This window comes from Antennarius striatus, chromosome 3, assembly GCF_040054535.1.
Source record: "Antennarius striatus isolate MH-2024 chromosome 3, ASM4005453v1, whole genome shotgun sequence".
NCBI classification, from domain to species: domain Eukaryota; kingdom Metazoa; phylum Chordata; class Actinopteri; order Lophiiformes; family Antennariidae; genus Antennarius; species Antennarius striatus.
In genome coordinates, this window is record NC_090778.1 from 21,670,973 (window position 1) to 21,694,182 (window position 23,210).

Consider the following 23,210-nt stretch of genomic DNA (forward strand, 5'->3'; position numbering starts at 1 on the left):
TTTATTCAAATGGTTTCCTACGAAGAGTGACTTACATATAGAGGATATATCCCGATGCATCATGATAAATATTTATGGATAATTCGTCATTTAGGGAGCAACACGTGATTCTATCAGCACGTTTCTAAGGTCATTAGTTTCCACTCTGGGGCTGTAGTGGAGAACAACGTCACGAACTTCCCTCCGTCCTGAACGCGTCTTCCCACGGTGCCGCGCGCTCGGAAAAAAATGCCGGAAGCAGCCGGAGTCAGAAAGGGGCGGGGCCACACCTTTCAGTGGGGAATCCTCTTTTCAAAAAGCTGCTAACGGCTGGATGTGACAGACGGAGGAGCTGCTGACGGCTTTCACTGGAGTCCAGGAGACGAATGAAAAGAACTGAAATGTGCTCTTCATGACCGCGACACGCAATGGGCTCTGAGTGACTTAAAAGTTTCTGAGTGGAACTGCGTTGAAGGCTTAGACAGACTACATTTAAATAAAATAAATACTACAGGAATAAATTACACAAATAGCCAGGTCATTTAGTCGTGCAGGTGGAAGACAACACGGAACCGAATCCCAGCACGACCCACCTTCCAGACATCACCGTCTCACCTGAGTGTAAAATGTCTTCGGAGAGTTATTCCACGTTGGATGAGTCCTCTCTGCGGGCCCTGGTGAGTAGAGGAATGGAGATGCCACTGTGGTGCAACCTGCCAGGGGAATTTACGCTGATTCAATAGCATCCCGTCTGGCAGGTACCTCACATGATTATTATTGTTGTGTGTAATTTAATCTGTGTAATATACGAACTTTTTGGGAGATTTCTTATTTTATAAATGAAGAATAATTCCTCATAGTAACCAAGTAGCTTTTCAGATATGGTCTGAAAAAAATTATCATTTCTTTAATCAGTCAAATATGAACAGAAATGCTTTTTGTTAGAGCTCAAATATGAGGATTTGCTCTTTGATTGCGTTAAAAATGTTTTGGATAAATTCTATGCAAAAAAAAAAAAAAAAAAGACCCAATTGAAAGAAATAAAGTTTTGAGTTTAATGGTTTAAAGTGTTACTGACTCCAGTAAATGTTCATTTTACATGTGTTCAGATACAGTATGTTTTATCAAACAAACTTGATAATAAAGTAATATTTCTTTCACTTTTGGGTGATTCACTAGATGACTTCAAGTCATTTTGCTCAAGAACGCAGGTACTGGACTGTCCGGCTCGCAGGGACGTTAGGCATGACCTCATAATTTCCTGAGGCAGAGGAAGGCGTGACGTCAGTCTGTCTGACATGCATTGTGACAGCAGACACGTTTTACGAGGACGTATGAATCACTACACCACCATTCAGACACTTGCACTGGGTTTGCATGAATCACCGTCACACATAAGCAGCAGTTGTGTGTGTGAAACATCTGTGATGCTGACTTCACTCAGGTTTAAATCCTGAGAGACTCACTAATACATATACACAATAGACACAAGGGTAATTTTGTTGAAGCGGGGGGTAAAACTGGGATGGAATCTGATTCAACTTGAGTTCTCATACACTGTCTTCCCAAGATTTTGCATTTCAGGTTTAGTCAATGTCAGAGAAAATTAGGGTTTGGGGTCTTATAGATCACTAAATCTGACAGGACGAGGCTGTTTGTTTTGGACCAAGTGGGGTTTAAATCTGAGGTATTGTTGACCTACCTGAGACTATATACCGTATATAGTCAGACAGTCTATTTGTGCAAAGTCTGGAACTGTCTGGTTAAGAGAGCTTGCCTCATAAATCTCTTCCAAACCTTTATCACAACTGACATTATAATGTGGGAGAACAGGAGGATGTGAATGAATCATATTTCTCTGTCTGGGTTCTGGCTATTGGTTCTTTTGATCAGTAGATTTATGAGTTTGTAGAGGAGCAAAGCAAGAATGACAAAACTGAATAGAAGATAAAGGAGGGAGGACTAAAAAGGTAACCATCCAGGTTTTGGCAGCGGAGAGACAGTATTTTTGTTGGACACCTTTATTCTTCTGAAATTATGTTATACTTTTATATGCGATCGAGCAGAGATTCAGATTTACAGGTGAATTTGAGTCAATGAATTTGAGTTTGTTGCTAATTTATTTGGATGATGTATTTTCAGTGGTTTAACTGTGTAGATGTCACTATTGTGTCGTCTGAGTCCTGCCTGTAAAAATACTGCCATTGTCTGAAGAGCTGCAGCAGCAGACTGACGGAGTCTCATGCAGCCGTTGGAACTCGTGGAGTCGATCGTCACGTGACACAGACGCCAACTCACCACTGATTTCAAATCCCTGTTCTTCTGGTTGAACCTTAGCTCCTCCCGCTGATGTGACCAAGGTCGTGCAGATCTCACGTGTTCACTGATTATGTTTGTGGTCACTTGAATGTCAGGGTTTTCCACAATGAACTTGGTTTGAAAGGACTCTGATTAAACTTGTCCATTCAGGGTTGTGGTGGGATTATGTTCTGGTCCACAGAGACACAAATGTGACCTTTCTCTGTTTATAATTTAATGAAATGAAAACACTTTTGTGTTTTCATTCGGTGATGGTGGGAAAATTGTTTAAATGAAGGATGTTTTGATATTAATTAGACTGGTTGTAATGCCAGATAGAGGAAGTTTTTTTTTTTTTTACAGCAATTGGGTGTCTCTCTATTTGTATCTCTCTATCAACAAAGTCCAGGCTGAATTGTGCTTCATGACCTAAACAGACAGAAGGTCTTATGGTAGTCTCTATAACACCGCAAATCCCATCTTTACACCTCTATCCAGAGCCAAGACTGCCTTGTGGTCTGATGCTCATTTAGTTAATCTTCTCCATGGAAACCAGGAAGAGCGTTTTGCTCTTTCTCGGCCAACACAATTATTTATGTATCCACAAAAACAAAGAGAGTGGCTGTCTCAGATTATTTATGGGAGGATGTTTGTTTCCTGTCATCTTATCGGAGCCTAAGATCTCTCAGACAAAGACAGGTGATGCTAGTGGTAGAAATTCTCTTTCCACACAAATCTCTCCAGCTGCTATCACTTAAAAATAGATTTAATCGGTTTTTCTACTCCGTTATCTGTCTTTGTCTGATAGTGTCAGTGCCTGCGGGGCATGTCAGGTCTCCTGGTCAGTTGATGTGCCACTTGTGCACCTGCCTTCTTGGTTGAGAATTAAGTTTGACTTAAGCCACACTGTGAGCTCCCTTGTAATTATCGCTGAAACCTCTTCCTGCTGCACTGCATTATGGGAGGTTTGCAGAAAAAAGCTCACAAATTAGACCAACGTTAATGCGTACGTGAGATTTGATGATTATTTTGTGAAGTTAGTGGGTTTCTAATGCAAAGATGTGCCTTTTCTTTATTTGACGCAACTTCCTGCGGGACTGATTTCACTTGCTGGAGGTCTCACATGATGATTTGTAACTTTTTTCCACTCTTTGACTGTCTTTTCTCTCTGTTGAGCAAGCATTCGTACATGTTGAAAATAGGGCAATTTCACTTTGTGGTCTGATATATGAGACCGCTGGGCCTTCGCTTTATGGCTCTCTGGACCCTTTGTGCTTTGACAAAGGCTCAACGGTTACAGTTGGAGGGAAAGATGAGTTTGTTTTTAGGCTTGGGTACAGTCCCAGGTTCTCCGGGGATATGGTTCAAAATGTCAGCCACATCATGTGGAACAAATAATTCTGGTGTATTATCCTGCATTATACAACTTTCTGGTATGAGAGATGTGCAACATGTGTCTAACGCAGCGTCTGTATGAGTATTAAATGTCATTTTGATCATAAAACTAGAATTACACTCGTTAGATTGCAGTTAAAAAAACCCTCATGTCTTACTTGGACGATGGCCCACCCTGTCAAAAAGTTTGGTGGAAATAAATTCAGTTTGATATAAATCATATAAATTATTTTTGCATGAAGTGGAAAAATGTTACTCCATCCACCTGCATAGCTGGCTCAGGACCACGCCTCATCCCTGTAGGACAATTTTACTGCCTTTTTTTTTTGTATTTATAGCTTTTTGCCGACGAACGTTTAATGATCTAACTGGGCAAATCATTTGCAGGTACACTGATAAAACCCAACTGATAGTTGTAGCCATGAAGTAAATTTTCTTGAGTCTTGCATTGGATGAGCAAGATTTGGCAAGACTTGACCTGATCTACATCTGCAGTCATAAAAAAAAACATTTTTCTTGCTTCAAAGGGCGTTTTGGATTCTGGTTGCTGCATGCAGCAGAACCTTGGAAAGCAGAAGCCCCCCCCCCCACTACTAAATGCAGGCACTCACATAAAGAAAAGACTGAGTGTTTTATGCTCCTGAGCATTGATAACACCTGCTTCTGTGTTCATGCTTGTCGACTATCAGTGCGTCTGACCTCAGCAGATGTTAATGGGTTGTTTTTGTAAGTGTTTCTCTCCCAGGAAGAGGCTGTGAACTACAAACACAGTGTTCACCGTGCTTACCTAAACCTGTCATCATTCTAACAACTCTGCCCTTACATTTCCTCAAAGCATTTCCTATGATTACATTTCAAAAGTATTGGTGAGGAGGTAATAAAGAAATAGCTTCATAATTGAGGACATTTTGTTCTCTAAACTGATATTTAAGACACAGAGCTGTCTTCCTACCGTCGTCACACTAGAATAGACGAGTTGCTGCCTCTAGGCCTCTGTCGGAGCACAGTGGTAACGAGTCTTCTGGTTTGTCTGATAGGCAGGAAACTTCTGTGTGTGGATTTCGTCATAAATAACCTGCCTTCGTTGGCCTGTGACCTTTTTAAGTTTGTTTCTCTGGAGTAGTAATTTGGAGTAAGTGGCAAACATTTACTTGACATGTAAAGTTTAAAATCAGTTCGCTATGCCATGTTTCCTCATTTAAAGACTGTACTCGGGCTTGTTTTGAAATAGGCTGGCATTTGACTGTATGGAGCAGTACTTCATTCACTAATAGGACACCAGGCGCTGTTTTGTCATCTTAAAATGCCATAAAATAATATTGTAGCAGTTCAAATTTAGTTTAATAAATAAACCTCAAAGAGGTTCCCGAGGCTTGTGTGAATGTGACGGGTCTGTATTTCACTGTACGCCAGGGAATGGTGAGAGGTCCAGAAAGTCAACAAAGTGTAGCTTTTTATAAATATCTTTCTGTCCTCCGAACTGCCTTGGTAAAGATATCATAGTAATAAAGTCAAACAGGCAAAGAATGTAGTCGATACAGGACAAATATGGAAACATTTGAATTGTAAATAAATTCCTAAACTAAAAGTGCTCTTTGAGGCTGAAATGAGCTCACTTGTGTGATGGCTTGATCCACATTTGAAATGTATTGATAGATAGATGGATAGATAGATGTATACCAGATTCTCGCATGACCTACATAACCCCCCCCTACACACACACACACACACACACACACACACACACACACACACACACACACACACACACACACACACACATGCACATCCATCCCTGTCAGCAGAAGGTGACCATGGTGTCCATCATACTGTCTATCAGCAGAAGCCAGTGGCAGGATAGACCAAACATAAAAGAACCAGCTTGTGAAAAATTGGCTGAGTGGTCAAAACCCCTACGGAACAGTTTCTTGAAGTTAAGCACATATGCAGTCGTTGGTGAGATAATGAGTACGATAACAGAGACTAAGCAACAGAACCAATGTGTGGTTACAGAGGGAAGCTAATGAGTTACAGCTTGACAAACAGAGGCAAACACCAGCTGCTGCTCTTGAAACGTGACCTCAATCACATGATTTGTGCCGTACGTGTAGACTGAGTGGTATATTCTGACCTGATAGCTGTGAACTTAGGGGGGAACAGATCAGGTATGATGCTGTCTGAGCTGCTCCAGTCTTTTTGTCTGTCTGTTAAGTGATGCAGCAGAGACGGTTTCTGTGACTGATCTAAATCTGTCTGGATCATCATCTTGCCAAATGGGAAAGGTCTGGATAAGGGATTGAAGGTGTGTGTGTGTGTGTGTGTGTGTGTGTGTGTGTGTGTGTGTGTGTGTGTGTTTTGTCCTCCGTATCCTTCCAAGTGTCACTGGCTAACAAATGCCAGTTTGAGTTTGAACGTTTTAGACGGTTAGAGGGAGACAAACGCTACACGGTCCTGTATAGATTATTCTCCAGATGTTTTAGATTCTGAAGAAACACTCAACAGATGTGTCCAATCTGTTGTGTGGCTACTGGTTCAGCAGTTTCCGCACCTAATCTACAGTGTCAGTCTGTCACCATCATGAGACGTCTAATTGAAAAGGACCTGTGGGTTGGTGTCTACTTTAGATTAATAATGTTCTTGTCAAGGGGAGACAGGACTCTGGCGCATTTTGTCATCATCAAGATGCTATTAATATGCCTTCCTATGTTCAATTCCCTCTCACTTCACCCAAACACACATTTGGATAGAAAAAATCAGTGCTTTGGGAGAGTTTTAGTTTAGGTTGGCTTCTCAAATGAATACTAATGAGTGAGTTTGTTGATAGAGGGAGAAAAGCACGCACCATGCAAGATCAGAAATTGTATTTTTTTGCTATCACATGCTGCATTAAACCAGAAAATTGTGGAGTAAATTCATTATTTAAAAAATTGTAATGCAACTTTTTTTAGAGAAGAAGACAAAGGCCGATTGCTGAAGGATGTTAAAGTTTGGAGTTTTTTGTATGGACTCCATTTCCTCCTGAGACCCTCCATTAGTCACCCAGCGGATGTTGATGTTTCACTCTCCGGCCCGATATTTTGATAATGTTGTGGCACTTTTGAGATAGGATGTGTGATCTGTTACGTTTCATTCGGTTTTGTCTGACAGTCTGCGGGCAGCACACCCTCCTGATGATACACCTACTCTGGATTTCATAATCTGATTCTGGGTGGGACTTGTGGGCCACTTAGAACAAACTGTTTGTTTAACTTCTCTCTGTGTCCTCCTTTTGTCCTAATGCTTCTCTCCCCTTTTAACCAAAACAGCCGGTGCCACAGATCTTCTTTTGGATGAGTCGTATTCCATTTTTGGGGAAATTCATTGTGCTCTTGTTGTAACTTGAGTCTTATCACTGGACAAGGCAAGCGGTATGTCTTTTCTTCCAGAGGCTACTTCCTGCTGAATTCTATCTCGCCATATCAGCTGTTCTCACGTGACCACCGAGGGAAGACACCAACAGATTAAACTAAATATACGGACCACTCCCTTCCTCTCTGTTGGTTTCCTATGATTAAGAACAATGGCTTTGATCAGCGCATCTGTGAAAAGATAAAAAGTGTAACTGGACAACTGGCAACATGAAGGCATTAGGGATTTTGTAAAATGGCACAGAAAAAAATATCTTGGTGTGTTATACATCTTTTATGTATGGACGTTTGTGTAGGTTATTACTAGTATCCATTGTTGATTGGTTTGAATTCTTTTAATTTGGTTTTCTCCAGTGTTACGGTGTTTAAGATTCCCAGCCTCCTGTATCCTGGACTGCTGCATCGATTCAGATATCTATAAATTAACTCAACATTGAAACAAAATCAACTCATGCTATTAAAACAAACTAAATATTTTATCCAGAATCACAGTTGGCAAACATATCTTAAAGCTATGATGTATTTCTGTGTAATGACTGTACTGGCGGGTTGAATAGGAGAAATTAGAGCTTTTTGCCCCAGTGGCACCAAATTAAAACCATTTTGTTGGGGCCAGCTTCAAAATGTAGGGCACAGTAATCTTGGCCAGTCTGGAACTGACCTGGATCCCTGCCTGTGACCTGACCTGACACTTGAAGAGGAACACATGCAAAGGGGACGGTTTGCAGAACCAGAGGGCTGATGTGGGCCAAAACATCTCACTGATGCCTGGGCCAAGCCCGAGATGAATATGTTCTTCTGTGGTCGATTGTAGGTTTGCGTGTGAGATAAGCAACGATGCAGCAGGATCAAAAATGACTTTGAAGTTTTGCAAGGAGCAGAAAGTTCCATATTCGCTTTACGCACATTAACTAGTCCACTGCACTAATCTAAGGCTTGAGTTGGTAACATGTGAGTCCAGATCTATCTTCAGTGCATCATTACATTCTTATAGAGAGCATTCCTGATGCCTGTTTCCCCCTCTGACGCAAATGCATTCCTCCATGCATTTGTTCTTTATGCTTGCTACCTCAAGTGTAAAGGGGACACCGTTTTCCAGGGTCGACGCTGGCCTTTTGTTCCGCTATTTCTTTATTAATAAAGGTTAAGCCTTCCTGCACGTGTGACCACACTCACAAAGATCACGTTTCCACTTGTGCAAGCAAGTTCCCTGCCTTGCATATTTCTCAGGTTCCCCCTCTTTACATTGACACCAGACAGTAAAAGACTCGGCAAGCTCTGCAGCACAATGAGATTTAACCTCGAATCTGGTGAATTTCTTTGTTAACTCTTCAGCTTAGACATGACTGAAACTCTGTCTTCTGAAAAACTAGGACTCCCGTGCCTCGCAGGGCTTTCTTGTATTGTAATTATATTCCAATGTCTCATTGGGTGTGGTGTGAGCACGCATGTTCAGGCTTACTCTATGAAATGAATTGTCTTTTTGAGGCTTTTGAGAAATGGTTAATGGACTCTAACCTGATTCAAGGCTTTTGCCCCAAGGCCAGACAATAAAGAGATTCTAGGGTGATGCACATATTTCGGAGCTCAGTTTTCTTTTCTTCTTTCTCCTGTGTTTATTTGTTTCTATTTTAATGTTCACAGAAGTCCAGTGTTCTCTGTGGAAGCTAGTAGACCTCTTCAGCTTTCCCACCAGGAGTGTCCCCCATGTCCGTATAAGGGCAAACTCAAATCTGGACCGAACAAACAATGAGTGAGAACAACAAAAGCGAGTTTAAAGCAATGATCTGATTGTCCTCATGGCTGTTCTCTAACCTCAGCCTATCCTGGAAATCATTTCATACTCAAACTCATTTCATAATATGGTGGACTCCCACACATTTGTTGCATAAAGTTCAAATACTGCTTTGTGACTTGTTGATTTGGCGTAGTCACAGTTCATACTGCGTTAAGTACAACAACAGCCAAGCACATGCACGCCCACTGGGAGTCATAAGGTCAGGACTCGGCCCTAGGGGTCGTTTTGCTCCCAGACAAGACTGGTTAGATCTGTGATGTTTGGCCTGACCTTTTGTTAACCACATCATACAATGCGACTGGAAACACATGGAAAACTACAGATGTAGCATTGAGTGTTTGCAATTTTGTGGCATCATTTAATGGAGCAAATCATCAATTTTAGAATCCAAATGATCCAAAAATATTATCAGAATCAACCTCCAAACAAACCAGTGCAAGAAAAAACTTAACCTCCTTTGCCAAAGTTATAAAAGTTCAGGGGAAATTAGACAAATCTGAATATTTTCTCCCTGTTTACACAGAAATTTAAAGTCCTTATACTTCCATAGGCTTAACTTAATCCTGTTTCATTGCTTCACCCACAGGAAGTCATTACAGCCTTGTGTGTTTAGCCATGGACAGAAGACCCACAAAATCATAGTTAGTATATTTAAACTACCTGAAGGACCTTGAGTTTATTCCATATTTGACCACTCCCAATGCCGTAACCATCTGTTACGCAGTAAATTAAACAACCTCACAAATGTGAGAACCCTATCTAAATCTGTTTCTCGTGTGAAGCAGAGGAGCTAAGAGGGTGTTTTCGTCCTCAGGAGTTTGTCACCAGCTGCTCAGGATTAAAGCTAAACCATGAAAGCTTTCTAATTGATTGGGATTGATTGAGCCGCTCCGGTCTGGTGTCTGTTGGGAAGGTTTTAAGTTTTGATTCTGAAGAGCACTGCCGTTTGGCAGGAAGTGACTCAAAGCCGCCATCGGTTCAGTACAAGCCTTAGCAGGCCATTGCAACATTTTTTTCCGTATTTCTCCTCACCAGTGATTCCTGTCTAATGAGGTAATAATTTGCTTTGAAGCCCTGTTTCCTACAGGATTATCTTGTCTCATAATCATTCATAAACACAAGCTCCGTCCTGCTCCTTCCATCTACCTGGCTGACTCAGGTGAGTCTGCTGAGGTCAACAGGTGCAGCAGCAGCTTCCTTAAAAGCAGTGATGAGTGAGCTGTTGCTTGCAGCAGCAGATCAGACTGTATTAGTATTATTACCCCACCATCATTAAAGGCGATGACAGCTCAGTGACGTGTGGACGGCTGCACAGTTTTCAGTCAAAAATTGTGTCATTCCTGACTCACATGACCGTTAGCAATTGTCGCTGCATGAACGGCCGTCTGTCTGGGTGCACCAAATGTTCTTTAGGTCACTGTGTTTTCGGTGAACCGTGGGTTAGAAAGAGGCTTGTTGTTTGGTTTGAAAAATGCACGTGAGGATGGTTGGTCATGTAAGGTGTTGCCATCGTGTGAGTGCACTCATTATTTTCCTCTCCCTTCCCACAAGTCCCGCAGTCAAACGGACCGTTGCTTTCTACATGAGCGCGTGTTTCCATGCTACTTCAACGGTCATTCTGTTTTCTTTGGCAGGCACCCAAGTTGAAGGTGTGTTACGCCTGCTTGTAACCTTTCCAAGCGAGGAAGCTATTGGTCGGACTTTTTTCATTTTCCTCTTCCAAGAAACGTAAAGGAAAAGTCGGCTTCAACTTCTGGTCTTGTGCCTTATGGTGTGGCCTGTTGAATTAAGTGTACACAGGCTGCAACCCATTCAAACTATGCGAACATGCAGCCATCTGATTGGTCCGTTTGAAATTTCTGGTGTTGGAGCAGGTGAAAGTGCTGACTGCCAAATGTCGAATTGTTTTTCTTTCTTATCAGGACATTGATTTCTCCCACTGTGGCTATATTTAGAAATCTCAACATGACTGATGTGGACGGATTTACAGTATTTACAGTTTTATTACATGTTCTGAGTTTGGGAGTCATTTATGGGGGTTTTTTCCCAACAGTTAAATATTTAGCTTCAAGTTCAGACTGATATAGGCAGTACAAAGGCCAGAAACTTTGGAAACGCTGAACAGAAGTCGGTGCTTTTTGAGTTAAGAGTTAAGGTGGGTTCTGTTTTCTATCAGTTAGGATTAAGTCAGTTGATCAGTCCTGAAAGCTGGCGGTGTGCTGGTTGTATAATCACATGACATTGATTCAGCACTAGACTTGACAGCGTGATAACAGACAGCCCCCTCCACTGTTTGTTCAGTGTGTGTGTGTGTGTGTGTGCAGGACAATGATGGAAACGAGTCAGTGTGTTTTTTTTAGTTCCTTCCTCGTGTGCTGCGTCTTATCACTGCCGGGTAGAACCTAAACTCAGCTCTTGATGGACATGCTGCTCAACCATCTTTTTCCTGGTGAGTCAGCAGGAATGTGAGGAATGACCTGTGCGAGGCCTGGCCCAGTGTCACTCCGCTCTCATCTGCCCATTTTTAGGCATATCCAAGCCCGGCTTCTCCTTTTTCCTTTTCTCTTCTTCCTTTCTCTTTTTCCTTTTGTCACTCTTTCTCACTGTAAACCACTTTTTATTTCTCCTCTTTCCTAATCTCCTGTCTTCTTCTCTGAGTGCTTTCTCCTCTTACTCCTTATTTTCAGCCAGCTCAGCACTTAAAACCTCCTCAAATTATAACATATAAAAGAGCTATTGCAGCTCAGGCTGCATATTTTGTTAAACCGCGGTTAGACCTCAAACCCACTGGCCCTCTTCATCTCTTGAGAGACCACCCTCTTCCTCCTCTATGCTCAGCGGGGGAAGGCCACAACAACCCCCTTTCATCCCATCAGGGTTGGTTTAGCTTAGCAATCACATCCAGCTCTCACTAGTGGAAACCAGTCGGCCTACAAAGCTTTGACTCTGCAGGTTTTAACTGGTGCAGCAGGAGGCTCTAAAGTGTGTGTTTGTGTGTGAAGTGTTTGAGAGGAGTGTGAGCTGCTCTGTTCTGCGTGTGCAGACAAGTTCCTTCTGTCGACCCACAGACGGATCCGTCTATCATACAACATCCGAGCCTTTACCCCAGTGTAGACACGGCCATCGCTTGCATGAAAGCATCTCGCTGACTAGTATGTCTGCAGACGTTCACTCATAAACACCTGAATTAATCCTCTTTCACTTGAGAAAATAACTCTTTACATAATAATCTCTCAGAGGGCTGAAGTGGCTTGATGAGAGTTTGTAAGCGATCCTTTTCAACATCCAAGTCTTTTTGCCTGGTTTCTGTTCAAACAAGTGTAATTACAGTCACAGAAGACCCTTGGTTATCAACACCAACAGATGCATGTCTCTTTTGGAGCAGCAGCTGGTGTGGTGGGGGTTTTTTTCACTCTCAGGTGTTCCCTTCTTTTCACATTAGTGAAGTCACATCACTTGTCATCACCAGTCTATAAGCTGCTCATCTGCCTAGTTGAGCCTGTAGCGCTGAAAACCAGGGTTGTTGAGTCTAACACGGTCAGACTAAGACTAAGATTTTACAGGATTGAAATGATCCCATGAATTTGCCCTCACAAGCCTAAAAGCCCCCAATCACAATGCTAACTTGTTAATAAACGGTTTTTGTCCTAAATTTCCTAATTTTTTTCCTAAAGAGTTTACTTGCAATTGTCTCGTGATTGGCGTCTGTAGTTTGCTTATTTTTTAAAGTTGAGGAATATTTTATGGTTGATTTTCATGTAATTTAATTCATATTCGTCTGGAAGGTTATAATCTATCCACAGCAACACAAACTGAGGTTTTCCAGTAGCGGGAGCATCTGGCCCCGTGGACCAAAATTTTTTAGTCATAAATGACAACTTTGCGGTCCTTGTTTGAACAGGTTAATAACAGAGGACAGTTTACCAACAGAAGTTAGAAGTCTTTGCTGCCTTCACCGCTCTTTACTTACTTTGAGAGAAGACCCTATGACCCTTTACCATGGTAGGAGATTATTATTTAACTGGATGGTAATTTTCTCCACCGTACATCTGTGGTGCAGCCGCTCAGACGTGCAAATACGAGAGTGACAAGTGGTTTTCCAAGCCAATTATTTGGTCTTCTGCTGCCTCGGTGCATATTTAACACATGAATTTTTCTTCATGCCCTATTTTTGTCTGTATGTTTGTGTCCCATTCAGCTGGATGGAACTGTAGATCTGGACGAGAGACGTGTCATCCGTTCAGCCATCCGGGAGTTGAGGAGGCGAGAGATAGAGGACATGGAGGCAGCTCTGGCCAGCAAGAGGTTCCGGGCAACACGCCTCAAACAACAGGAAGACAAGGAAAACCAGCACAGGTAAGAATGCACGCCCGCACGCATGCCCGCACGCACGCACGCACGCACGCACACGCAGAAATTTCACCAGACATATTTTCGGCGTTATAAAGGCCTTATGTCAAATCACCTTTCTGCATTTAAGTCATTAAGATTTATCAGATCGGATTCATTACCTTATCCAGATTTAGTTTGTTTGATCTACTCAGAAATATTTTGTGGTTCACAATAAATATTTCATAACTTTCAGAACAGAAGGAAACTGATAATCATCTCCTTTGTCATTTTATCAATAAACACATTTTTGCTGGCGAACTGAAGGACAAACAGGAAAAACAGGCTTCAGCTATTGAGGACTATCAGCTTCACGTTTCTGCAAACATTGTGATGAACTATATTTTTAGGAGTCTTGGAAGAACACAAAGTTCCATCATATTTGTTTACATCTTCAATCCCCTTCTTTTTCTCTACCTGTTGATGAAACCCAGAGAGTGAGTTTTGTGTCTGGTGTTAATTTCACTGCTAGTGGAGGAACTACAATTTCAACACTGTTGTGTAGATTTATAGAAGACTCTCAGCCGTCTGCTGTCCTTCTGTCACTTTGACTTTTGCAAGCCTTTTCATTTCCATGCACCTCCGCTCTTGGATGACTTGGGTTACAATAACAAAGAAGATGCCTCGCTGAAGCTGAAGTGGAAGCATACCTACCGTAGCAATACACACAAACACACAGAGCCCATCTGAAAGTCGCATTATCCTTTGCCTCCCAGTGGTGGAATGAGACATATTCCATGCCACACACAATGAGTGGAAGAAAGCTGAGATGTTGAGAACTGGAGAGGTGAAATGGAGAAATATGAAGCTGAAAAATGGAACAGTGGAGTCCTTTTTTTCCCCCTGTCCTCGTAGGTTTTTTTATGACTATCACTTTTCCCATATTCAGTTGAGGTTTGATTTCTGTAATTAGTCTTGATCCAGTCAAAAATAGCGAATATTTTCTAATACTTTATATGAATTCCCCTGTTTGGTATCAATAAAATGCGTCGATCTATCTGTTTGTCTGTCTTTACGAAATGTTGGTTGTTTTCTGCTGCTGAGAGACGTCTGAGAATACAGATGATGTTTTTTATGATGCAAAGTAAAGTCAGTCATTATGTCTCGCTCTCTCTCTCTCTGTCTCTCTCTCTCAGGTCTGATTCCAACAACAACTTGGATGCCCTGTCGCGCAAACTTCAATCAATTCAGGACATTGAAGAGCTCACAAAAATGGTGAATATTAATAAAAAATAAAAAGGGCTGCTCTGCATGATCGTCCCATGTGCCATGAAATTCTGTGTTTGTGTTTGTGTGAAGCTCCGTGCTGCGAGTGAGTACGAGGAGAGAAAGTTGATTCGAGCAACTATTCGACAAATCCGGGAGGAGCAGCAGCAAGGTGAGTGATGTTTGAAGACGCAGTCCAGATGTGTCTGAAACTGTTAAATAACAAAACGCTCGTCTGGTCAAACTCAAAGATGAACGTTCTCATTGTCTGGATGAAAGCATTGGTGTGAAGAGGATACGCTAAAACTACAGTTTGGTGTCACAGTATCAGAATACGAAAAGTCATAATTAAGCTGTGGTTGACAAAAAGCACATAAATAGCACAAACACATCTGTCAGTACTTCCTGAGGACATTAATTTGTTTAATTGGATCAATTAATGCAAAATTTAGATTATTTAACTTAATGCTATAAATATAGCCTTTAAGAAATTAAGATTATATGTTTTAGGACCAAATTGACTTTACAAAAATCATCAAACTGCCACTTTAATATTTATCAAGTATAATGTATGTACAGTGTGCCCTCAATCTTTGCGGTCAATACGTTCCAGGAACCACACATGCGATTAAGGAATCCGCGATCGAGATTGCGATCTTATCATCTTATTTATTATTTATGGTAATTTAAACGTTTATGAACCCACTGATATTAAACCACCTTTTCCCACACTCTTATCGACTGTTTAAATCACTTTTGTGTCTCACAGAAGTCCGAGACTCATGAAATGTAGCGCACTTCCAGATGCCGTCAGCCAATAGAATGCACGTACGGTGCCACGTGACTGCCAACCAAAAATTTGCGATGAATTAGTCGCAATCGTAGATGTGCGATCGCGTGACGATGCACTGTATATCTTTTATCAACTTTATTAAGAATTGTCACTTAATTCATGTGGAAGAGATGGTGATATTTTCAGTGGTTACCATGGTTACAGCGTCAGATCCTCCTGATGCTGGGTCAGGTAGTGGATTCCTGTCATTCCTGTCTCTGCCTGGTTGCCCCTGTCACACTGAAATAGCAGGATGTGTGGGTATACAGTCTGAGACGCCTCCGTCTATGGGGGCAAACCAGGGCACCTGGCATAGTCCTGTCATCCATCACCTCAGTTTATAGCCCATCTGTGAAATGTAAAAGTTTTGGATTGTTAGAGCCAATGAATCATCACGTTAACATTAATTATTGCACTACTGCTGTGCTTGTGTGTGTTTTTGATTTTTACAGGGCCTGCTGAGCGAGGAAAAGGTTCCATTAGCTGTCAGGAGCCTGAGAGTGTAGAACCTAAGAGGATCATGGGTACTGGGGTGAGTACAGCAGCGCTAATTCTGACTATCACTGTCATTCATCGGATGCAAACTAATTTTCCACAATTTCGACAATCAACATTTCCATCACTCATCACAAATGGATCGACACCCAACAGATTTAATAGTCAGTCATGCCAGCTTCTATTAGCAGTAATGAGCGAAGTGCAAATCAGTTTGAGAGTTTCTGTATTTGTGTGCATGGCAACAGTAACCACTGAGGTTTCTTTGCAGCCACAATGAAGAAAGAAGCAAACAACAACAGGCATTAGAGCTTGAATCACATAATGTGTCATGAATGTGTCTGCACCACAGGCCCACACAAAATGCATGTTTTGGCTGCTATGTAGCAAGGAATGTGTTTTTCTGTTTTAGTTCCTCATTAAGACTCGACCTTATGAGGAGAAAAATCAAACACACTTTGAGCCGAGGACTAAGGGTGCTTAGTAAATTACTTTCAACAGGTACAGTGAGTGATACAGTAGGTGGAAACCGTAAATAGTTTTTTTATTTCATTCAATCCTCAAGTGGTTTTATTGCATCTTCATGGTGTTTGAATGTATCACATGATTTTTAATCCCTCTGTTCCTTCAGTCTTCTGTCAGACTCCTACCTCAATCGACTTGACTTGTAGTGGAGGATTGGAGTTTGACCAAACTTCTATCTTTCTCCTCTTTTACAAACTTAATTATATGGCTTCTGCAGTGGGGAGGACATAAAATTTCTTGTTCACATCTTTAGTGGCCCAAGGTCAAGTTTTCTGTTTCCAAACTTTTAGATGAAAGTTCCAGAGAATGAGATTTCAGTGGAGGATAATCAAGAATACAATCACTCACATTATTAGCATTGCGGTGGTTCCTATGAAAGCACCAATGTTTCCCGCCACAGTGACATGAAAGCTGTTGCTATCCATCCAGTTGTCTGCTGCACCCTGTACTTTTGTTGCATGCACTGCCTTGTGTATTGTCCTCAGATAGGAAGCGATGATAGCATGTTGGCGTCACAGGATGCCCCTAACATTCAAGCCCTTTTACCTCCCTTCCTGCCACACAGCTGTGAGCCATTGGGCGGCGTTGTGAGCCACAAGCAGTGTAGTCAATGAGGCGGATGGTGTGGGGGTTCAGACAGACAGACAGACAAGCAGCCCACCAGCTGTGCCTCAGTCGTGTTGTCTGCACTGGAATGGGGAAGCGGCCAAAAACAACATCAGCCAGCAGTAGCAGGGCTCCTTCTATTCAAATCACTGCAGCGGATCTCTTTGAGCTGTTTGCGATTGTCCCGTGGCAGATGGAGGTCCTAGATAGGCCTCCGCCGCAGCCAGACACTCCAGGAATACGCAGACTCTGCCAGCAGCTGGAAACAAAAGCAGCTCAAGATGTCATGTAACAAAAACTCAATGGAAAATACACAGTAATTAGTAATTATTGGATTAATGTATTGGTTAATTTCGACACCCATTAGAATTTAATTATTGTTTTTAACGGAGGGATGATGACATACTGTAAAAGTTTCCTAATATATGTATGGTAGAAACCATCCTCTGACAGCTTATAAATACTTAAATTATATGTGTGTAGCCCAGAAAAAACAATCGGAAAATGATGTGGATTCTTTATCCTGACACAAAAAGTGTAAAATATCGACTTAAATTAGGTTGAAATTACAGTTCGAGTGTCACCTCTTGTCTTCACAGATGTGAAAGAAATACGGAAATAAGTCAAAAGAAAGGTAGAATGTGTCAGAAGTTAACGTGTCAACCAGGCAACCCTTTAACCTCTAAGAAAGAGCGTGTGGTGTGGGGGGGGGGGGGGTCCCTGTGGATACAGAATGGGAGGCAGGGGAAGTTAAAGGAGTGGCCTGTGTGTGTGTGTGTGTGTGTGTGTGTGTGTGTGTGTGTGTGTGTGTGTGTGTGTGTGTGTGTGTGTGTGTGTGTGTGTGTGTGTGTGTGTGATGTGGTTGAGGGAGTAGAGAGGCAGAGTAGCGGACGTCCTGACTCGGAGAGAGAGAGAGGAGAGAGAGGGAGAGAGCGGCAGTAGAAGGTAAATGTCATTCAGACTTTTCTGCTGCTACATGTAGAGATCAAACCTTCCCTTCTGACTTTTCTATAGTCCTTCTATTCAATTTTTTAAAAAAAATTTTTTTTCACATTTTTGAAAATTTGTCCTTGTATTCATCTCACAGAAGAATGGGAAGTACCAGCTGCTGTGTTTACCTCTCAGGTTTGTGTATTTTTTGTGTAGGTTATTTATTCATTTAGGTTGATGGCTTCTCTGAAAATATAGACAATGAATGAGATGAAACTGAGTTACTGACACAGATATGTTACTTAAAAATGATCCTAATCAAATTTTCAAAATTTGATGATCATTCATTTGCATGTTTTTATTGATTTAACTACTTACGTTGTCTCCCAGGCTTCAGACATGTTGTCTAGGTGTGTTTGGAGAACTCAGGTTGGTTGGGTCTGTGTTGCAGCTGCAGAATTTGTTCTGTCTCTGTGCTCATCACAAACATGTTGCAAGAAGAGACGGTGCCTAACTGTCTAAAAGCTGGACGAGAACATTTAACTGACATTCAAGTTGTGATGGAAGATAAACAATCCAGCAGATCCACTTTGAAAAGATATTGACATGAGCAGTAGGTCTAAGAAAGACCAGAGTTGTTTGCATGTTCCTCCTCACAAAGAAGATTTGGTGATACTGAGATGATTGCTACCTCATTCCAGCTACTGTATTTCAGTTTTTGGAGGTAAACCGAGCTTGTGGTTCCTCGGGCTGCAGTAATGGAAAAGTAATTCACCAGATTTCTTCTTCCTTCCACGTGGAGGCATGGAAGACGTTCAGATGGTCTGACCTTACCAGTGTAGTAATGGATTTAACTTTCATGGAAAAACTGGACCATTTAAAGTGCGTGTGTGCGTGTGTGTGTGTGTGTGTGTGTGTGTGTTAATCTCCAGTTGATCTCATCTGTCTGAGAAGAAACTGTGCGCCTCAGCCTTATTGTTCTTATTTTTGTACACTTGAACATTCAGAGGAATTCAGATGGCCCACGCCTTGCTGTGGTCACCAGTGAGGACAATTGTTTTTGTGTTTACCGAGTTTACATTTTTGCTATAGTACAGAACAAATCCACTGCTGAGGTCAGATGGGATGAGGGACCAAAGAAGAGCTGGAGTGGGACGGTGTCGGCGGTGGTTCCACTCTGCCAGGTCTTGACTGTTTGGGCCAGAGGGTAGCCGCTAATGACAGCATGGTGGCTGGCAGCAGGTCCCAGCTCTGGTCTGCTTCTCCACTTCAACTTGATCCCCCCCTCCCCCTTTGCCTCACTGTCTGTGAGAAATATGTTCCCTGTGGTTTAGTGGGAGCTGTGAAATGATGGCTGTCTGTCAGGGAGAGGAGGGGTGGGTGAGGACAGACCGGTCCTCTCTCATTGTGTTTATTGCTCAAAAGCAATTATCTCCCCCTGTGACTCACCTGATTGAGTGACCCCCACAGTAAAGGGAGTGGCTTTTGTGCGGGAGCTCTTTGCAGATTTGTCTTCTCACAGAATATCGAGCCAGTCAAATTGTGTCCTCCATGGTGGCGCTCAAGTCCGAATGAGCAAAATTTACCATCGTCTTTTCAAGCTAACATACTTTTATTGCTCCAGAATGTGCGCTGACACTCTTTTTGCTCCATAAGGAGAAAAAAAAATCGGAAGAATGGAAAAATTGACATTGGAGCCTTTTATTTAGAATGCTCTGATGTCGCATTTTCAGTTCTTTTTTTAGGAAGGAGTGCATCTTTCACAATCTTTTCACAATTATATGTTGATCTTTTGTGGAAGATTTTAGCAACTAGACCTCATTTTACTTTCAAACCACAACATGTGATGCATTTAATTGTGCTCTTTCTTTCTTTATAATCAGAGCAGCAAATATCCAGTTTCACCTTTTCTTGTTTGTTTTGTCATCTCCCACGACAGTGTCTGATTATGTTCTCCTCAGTGATTGAGACGCTCTTCCCTGTAATCTTCTCAAAGGTGGGGAAGGTTACGATCAACAGAGCATAAAGCCTCTGGTCCTTTGTCACCTCTGCCACTCTCCTGTGTTCAGATCAGGCCTGATCACACACTGCGTTGATTAAAACCCTGCTGAAACACAAGGGAGGGTTTCTTAAGAATCTCCTAGTCTAGGTGTTATTGATGACTGGACCTCTCTGTTCTGTAGGATAACATTGTTTACACATGTGACAAGTGATTCTGTGGTTGATTGTGTGTGTCTATGTGTGTGTGTGTGTGTGTGTGTATTCTTTACAGGCTTGAGAGCTTATGAATGAGTTCTTGTAAGAGAATGAGAGCATGCCGTTACTTCAAAAAGCTTCTCCTGTCCTGGAAATTTTTGTTGGACTATTCTTCTCTCAGCTGCCTCTAGTTAAACACGTTTTAAGAGATCATGTGCCTTGATAAACTCCAGCATTTCAACTGAGTTACAGAGAGCTTCCTACCCCTGTAACATTATAGATGAAGAGTCTCTATTTTTGTTCAATAGAAAAGTTTTCTTCTATATTTCTTTGGATTTCAAGGCTGTGTCCACACATGGTCAGAGAAGCTTTATTTGCGCAGCTGATTCTCCTGTGGAGTGGCTCAAGGTCGGGAAACAGAGGCCCAACATTAATGCCAGTATCTTCATTTTTCCGCCCTCATCCCTCTACTCCACACATCTCCCGTTTCCTCTCCATATGCCAAAATGAGGCTGCCTCCCCTCAGAGATCTCCCTCCTGCTGCTATTTGATCTGTGCAGGCTATGGCCAGAGTGCCGCTGAAAGAGCTGCATTTTGTTCCTCTGCAGGTAATTTTGAAGGAATTCTGCTGAAGTCAAGTCAGGCTATAGAGCAGTACAATAGTGTGTGTTGGATCTGGCTGTCCCTCTATGTGCCTGAGGTATACGATGGCAAATGGACAGATCTTTACTTTTCCATCTGGCTAAGCATGTTGTTCATCATTTGACCTGGGCATCCATCAGCATGAACTGACCTCACTCGAATGATTTTAAGGAGTTTTGTCTTCAAAGTGTTAAATTTCTCCCTGATAAAATCCTGAAGACATTTTGACCTGAGAAACAAAATTACATAACGTGTGTGGAGAGTTTCTGTGCACTGAGCATGTTATTCTATTTCAATAGGAGACGGAGCAGGAGAGTCACAGTGAGCGAGAACACATCAGACCTCAGATCCAGGACTTACGCAGCCAGCAGACACAACAAAGCAGAGAGCAGAGAACAGGTGAGAAATTTATCTTTCTCTTCAAATTACAGGACGTTCAACCTGACAAAGCAGTTTATTTGAATGCTACGTACCTAAGTCACATGTAGAAAGGCTTCACTTTTGGAATTGTAGAAACTCAACATCTTTTCCCCACTGATAACACCTAAAGGTCAGGCTTGGCTGTACATTCATCTGATGCCAACACTGACAGCCTCTGTTGCATGTGGCTGCATACATAGGTCCTCATGCAATTTCCTCTTGACTGCCTGTTAAAATAGTCTGTTAAAGGAAGCATTTTCCTGAGGTGGCGGTCAGGAGGTCGTATTAGTTCAAGCTCTTTAAGCTTTTTCACTGAACTTTATTAACTGTTTGGAATTACTCACAGCCATAGGTTTAATGACTTTGGCTTCTACAGAGTGAAGTCATTTCATTCAGTGTTCTGTGAGCCCAACAATTAATTAAGTGGAATGAATGCAAACCTTTAGAGGGGAATGAATGTACTTTGTTTGCTCACATAATGAGGAGACCCAGGCGCAAAGCTAGTGATGAATGGCTTGTTTAACGTCAAAACTATATTACAGTCAGGTTAATTAGTTAATCACAACAAACCACAGCTTGATGAGTTCAAGTACCTTTCGAAAAATCTAGTAATTGCAAAATCCTCTTCATAAAAGACAACATTAAAGTTTGATCACTTTATTTTCAGGATGATCTCTTTTTTGTGCTCCATGCTGTCTGAACTGACCTTGGCCTGAGGCTTGGCACCATAATAATATCGTTCTGTGTGGCCCGGTGTGCTTTGGGCTTCCCAGCGTTCTTCTCTTAGACCCAGGGTTAGGTTGTGGGAATGAAGGCACAGGGAAACCCAACAGACACACCTCTGCTAAATAAAACTGGCTACAAAACAGAAGATCTAGATTTAAATTTACAATTTAAACCAGGGTGAAGCTTGGGTCAACAAAAAAAGACCACTATAGAAAAGCAAAGGAGGTAGGCGCCTTTTAAAGCAGGCACCCGTCAACAAAGCTGTGGATGTTTGTGGTCTAGTGCAGCAAGAGTGGGCGGGTGGTTTTCAAAGGGTGGTTGTTTTTTCAACTGAGTGAAAAATAAGAAATTGACTCAAACGATCTATGACAGGTTCTTTTTTGGTGTTTGAAATAACACAAACTCATACCTCCAGTTCTCTGGTGAAAAAAGTTTGTATGAGCTTTACCTCAAAAACCATGTGTCTGGCTCTACTACATTACAGCACAAACAGTAACTAGTAAGGCTGTGATTTGGGAAATTAAATGGTTGCAGAGACTCTCAGTGGAATGTCCCGAGTGCCTCAAGTTCACAAAAAAAAAAAAAAAAAAACCCCTCCATTGACACAGAAGTCAATTTCAGTCAGAAATTGTGTGAAGCCCAGACAGGATTGAACACATGTGTATTACCATTTAATCCAATGTGCTCAGCCAGACTCCCTTTTGTTGTGTAATGTGACGTTTACCTTAGTCAACATAATTTATTATGATCCAATGATAGTCTTGGGCTTAAGCTATAAGTAAGGTCCGGAGCTACTGATCAGCAGCAAGACAGGGCCACAAAAAACCCAAATAAACCTAGTGTGACAGCCTTATAGATAAATTTGATAGATGGTCAATGCATTGACTGGCAACAGAATGTAGCAGTGCAGGCTGCTAATGTAGATAATTAGAAGCAACAAACGAAATCCTCATTACCGAGTTGTATTTCTAAGAAGTCACTACATAATAAACGTGACGACTCCCCATTGGTGAAACCTGAACAATAATGAAAGACTTTGTAAAAGATGCGTTCTGGCTCAGACTACAGTCACAGATAACTGTTGGGGTTGAGTGATCAGATTTAGACCCTATTGTCTCTTGGACTATTCATAGCTCTGCACGAGAGAATGGACACAATCTACAGTCCTAATTGTTTCTTATAATCGTGTTTTCTATTCAGGCCATATTACATAATCAACTGTTTTGTTTACTCAATATGTTACTACAAATAATAAAGTGATTGTGCCGAATTTAGCAACCATCTTTTTTTGGAAGGTGTTACGCAACATAAATGGCCGAATGATGTCCTGAATTGAAGTCCTGTCAGTTTTAGAGGTGAAAATTAT

At 41.8% G+C, this 23,210-nt stretch overlaps 1 protein-coding gene across 8 annotated transcripts in view; it reads left to right on the top strand.

The window, feature by feature from the left end:
• The first annotated feature begins 303 nt into the window (after positions 1-303).
• The window catches only part of smtnb (smoothelin b), a 42,515-nt gene continuing 19,608 nt past the window's right edge, over positions 304-23,210 (top strand). For 6 of the 8 annotated variants that reach the window (XR_011034994.1, XM_068309989.1, XM_068309991.1 and 3 more), the window contains exons 1-6: positions 304-656; positions 13,076-13,233; positions 14,403-14,481; positions 14,566-14,644; positions 15,757-15,836; positions 20,998-21,097. Coding sequence is in view for 6 of the 8 variants with exons in the window: in XM_068309989.1 (XP_068166090.1) it covers positions 606-656; positions 13,076-13,233; positions 14,403-14,481; positions 14,566-14,644; positions 15,757-15,836; positions 20,998-21,097 (547 nt within the window). In the remaining 2 variants the exon portion in view is untranslated. Of the gene's footprint in view, positions 738-13,075; positions 13,234-14,402; positions 14,482-14,565; positions 14,645-15,756; positions 15,837-17,907; positions 18,056-20,997; positions 21,098-23,210 lie in introns of those variants that run through there. The other 2 variants (XM_068309993.1, XM_068309995.1) reach the window with 2 other exon arrangements.